This window comes from Sinocyclocheilus grahami, unplaced genomic scaffold (genome assembly GCF_001515645.1).
Source record: "Sinocyclocheilus grahami isolate Dianchi unplaced genomic scaffold, SAMN03320097.WGS_v1.1 scaffold40.1, whole genome shotgun sequence".
In the NCBI taxonomy this organism is placed as follows: Eukaryota; Metazoa; Chordata; class Actinopteri; order Cypriniformes; family Cyprinidae; genus Sinocyclocheilus; species Sinocyclocheilus grahami.
In genome coordinates, this window is record NW_015505219.1 from 338,762 (window position 1) to 342,520 (window position 3,759).

General features: G+C 43.9%; 1 protein-coding gene across 1 annotated transcript in view; it reads right to left on the bottom strand.

Annotated features, from left to right (window-relative positions):
• LOC107582114 (canalicular multispecific organic anion transporter 1-like) overlaps nt 1–3,759 on the bottom strand; it is a 58,479-nt gene that overhangs the window by 40,514 nt on the left and 14,206 nt on the right. Inside the window, exons 8-11 of the mRNA XM_016267852.1 lie at nt 1,634–1,812; nt 1,271–1,448; nt 925–1,179; nt 773–838 (exon numbers count right to left, since the gene is read on the bottom strand). Coding sequence (XP_016123338.1) covers nt 773–838; nt 925–1,179; nt 1,271–1,448; nt 1,634–1,812 — 678 coding nt within the window. The remainder of the gene's footprint in view (nt 1–772; nt 839–924; nt 1,180–1,270; nt 1,449–1,633; nt 1,813–3,759) is intronic.

Here is a 3,759-nt window from a genome sequence, read left to right on the forward strand (position 1 = left end):
CTTAGAAATGTATTCGTCCCACACACGATTTTCCGCCTAGCCATTGCGAACTTTTTTTTTTTTTACGAAGAATGTGTATTTGATATATTTTTTACAATAAAGTCAAGTCATATATCACAAGAAAGCTCTCATTCTCAGAAATTTCACAATGTAGATTGTTTTATTGTGTGACAATCATAGATCGAATTATCTTCAATTGAATCGCGATGGGAAAAAAAAAAACTGAATTTTTTATTGTGTAACATTTCTACTCGTAGCACTGCTTCAGTTAGCCGCAAACAGCCACACATATCTATAAACTCTATATTATCTTTTAGATTTGGATCTCTTCTTTCAAACAAGACCATTTTCAGGTTTCTGTGTGCTTCCATCGGTGAGATATTCGTGTTCTGCCCAGGTAATGGAATCCAGCGCACATTGTATTTGTGTAGGGCAAACATTTGAATTTGAGTATGAAAAATTTAGGCGAAAATACCAAAAACGCCCCAGAGAATAAGTTAATTAAATAATATGTAATAAATGAAAAAGTGTAGTCTGATTGTGAGTATTTTAAAATGTAGTTTTATCTATTTACAAGTACTTTATTTTTTTTATATGTTTACGCAATCCAGATCACATGTAATCAGTTACTACCCAGCTCTGCTAATATGTACCATGAAGGTACTAATATGTACCTAAAATGCACCCTTGAGGGGTAAATAAGATACAAATGTGAACCTTTTGAAAGGGTACCGCCTCAGTGACAGCTTTTGTAAATTTTTCAACCACTTACTTTTATTCCATTCAATATATCATTCACAATTTTCATGCGCGTGTCTTTAAATTTCATGTTTTCCACCTGAAAAGAAACATGTTGCCCTTAGTGGATATTGATGCAGTGTTATATATTTCTTTCGTAACCAGATACGAAGCAAACCCAGTCACCTGGAAGCCCCTGGATTTGGTGGCCAGCCAGCCATTGATGGGCACCATCAGCACCATGACCAACAGACCGGCCAGGACAGAGGGACCCAGCTCAATCCAGAGGAAGGCGATGGCCAGAGCGATCTGCAGCGGATATGACCACAGCAAATGGAGGACGTTGGTGACTTTGTTAAATCGTTGGGCGTCCGCTGATATCAGGTTGACTATCTCTCCAGCGGTCGACTCTTTCCTAGAGTCGTTAGACACGACTAATGCCTGAGAGGAACCAGTGATAATGAATCTTCACAACATCATCCACTGGCTATGATATATACCATAATAAATGTTAACATTACAGCAGATGTACCTTCTTATAAACGGCAGCCATGAGAGCTACGCGTACTTTAATACCCAGGATTAAACATCGGTTGTAATACTGTTGTAGAATAACTGACTGTAAAAAAGCCACCACCAAAAGCAGCACGGCATACAGGTAACCAGTCCATGCGTGACTCGTTTTGTCCTGAGTGAAGGAGATCATTAACCTGTGACAAACCACATCTCACATTGGTAAGCAGTCCAGCAGATTCAGAAACGGCACGTAAAGAACAAATAGGGTAATAACTGAGGTCTTTTTGCAGACCATATACCATGAGAACCACCAGCTACAAAAACCTCTTGTGGTACAAGAAGAAATTTGGAAATGAAATGAACGCAGAAGGCCACTTACTTGAGAAACTGTGGGCTTGCAAATGCCAGAATATCTTGTATCAGTTTGTAGAGGGCCGTCTCTAAAAGCACACCTTTGAAGGTTTTAGCGATGGTGGGAACCAGCCAGGAATTAGGATAGTCGGATTCGGAATCCTTCTTCTTCTTCTTCTTCTTTTCTTTCTTCTTTCCCATCTCCTCCTAATTAGATATTAAAATATTGTGAGTGCATCAGTCAGTGTTTGCTCCTTAGATTAAAAAAAATAAAAAATGAAACACAAAAAGTGAAATTTCAAGAGCAATTTCATATTGAAAATTATGGTTTCCGGTTTTAAATCTGTTTCGTTTAGTTTGTCTAAAAGAAAATAACATTTCTTGAACGTTAAGTTTCTAAGATAGCAAATAACATAAATATTACGCATTTGAAGTTGTCTTTATTTTTATAAAGTAAACTAAATTAAACATTGACTAACAAAATGTTTTGTTTTATCTGAAGTGAAAATTTAATTATTATAGCTAATTATTTTTTAAGGTGAAGAAAATTTGTAAAAGGCCAAATTATTAAACTGACTTGCATTTAGTAACATTTTGGCTTATGTCTACAGAAAATACTGATTAAGCTGAAAAAATTTAATTAATTAAATCCTGTCAGGGAATCATACTAAATCACTTGGAGATTAGCCTAATTAATCTGGTCACTTCCAAATAACTCAATTCGATGATGTTGAATTTATGTGAAAAAGTATGTCTGTGTTATTTAAATGTTTCATGTGCAGGATTAAACCATGCAAATCCAACACACTTTTTCAGTTATATGTTTATAATAAATAATCTTACTCTGTAAGTGTCAGACTCTGTTCCGTGTCTGTGTGTGTTTTCTTCCCCCATGTGCTCCATGTGTTGTTTATGTGTACGTCAACCCCTCAACCTATGTGTGAGTTCCTGCTTCTAAATTCGATGTTTGGATTAATAAACACTGTTTGATGGTAATGCCCTTCGTCTCCACACTCCTTCGTCTCCTTGTCTCCGTCACAGTAGGCGTTGACAGAATACCGGACCAAGACCGTAAGCGGTGCCCCTTCTCCCCGTGTTTGTTTTTCGTTTTTGAAAAGTCTTTTAGTTTTTCCTGTTTTTTCCCCCACGATAATGGAGATCGCCTCACGCTTGCCGGTCGCGGCTCTCTCAAGCCTGCAGGCCACCGTTGACCCAAGCCCACTGGCCGCCGCAACGACAAGCCTGCTGGCCGCCCAATTCACTCGTAATCGGAAGAGGATAAATGGATGGGCCGAGTGCGCCCCCAGAGCTCGCTCCAGTGTCTGCTCCAGCCCCAGAGCCCCAGAGCCTGCTCCAGTGTGGGTTCCAGCCACCGAGTTTAGCCCACAGAGGGCTCCTGTCCCCGAGTTTAGCCCACAGAGGGCTCCTGTCCCCGAGTTTAGCCCACAGAGGGCTCCTGTCCCCGAGTTTAGCCCAGAGAGGGCTCAAGTCCCCGGGTTTAGCCCAGTGAGGGCTCCTTTCCCCAAGTTTAGCCCAGAGAGGACTCCAGTCCCAGAGTTTAGCCCAGAGAAGGCTCCAGTCCCCGAGTTTAGCCCAGAGAGGGCTCAAGTCCCCGGGTTTAGCCCAGTGAGGGCTCCTTTCCCCAAGTTTAGCCCAGAGAGGACTCCAGTCCCAGAGTTTAGCCCAGAGAAGGCTCCAGTCCCCGAGTTTAGCCCAGAAAAGGTGTTCTGCCATGGCCTCCTGAGCTGTCTGCTCTGCCATGGCCTCCTGAGCTGTCTGCTCTGCCATGGCCTCCTGGTCTGTCTGCTCCGCCATGGCCTCCTGGTCTGTCTGCTCCGCCATGGCCTCCTGAACTGCCTGCTCCGCCATGGCCTCCTGAACTGCCTGCTCCGCCATGGCCTCCTGAACTGCCTTCTCCGCCATGGCCTCCTAGTCTGCCTGCTCCGCCATGGCCTCCTAGTCTGACTGCTCCGCCATGGCCCCTCGCGTCCTCGCGTCACACAACATCCAACGGGGAGGGGGGTTGGGAGCTCTGGAGGTCCCTCAGGACAGACACGGGACGGCAGGGCTCCCAACCCCCCTCTCCGTTGGATGTTGTGTGGCATGAGGACGCGCCTTCCGGAAGGGGGGGGGGGGGGGTTCTGCCAGCCCTTT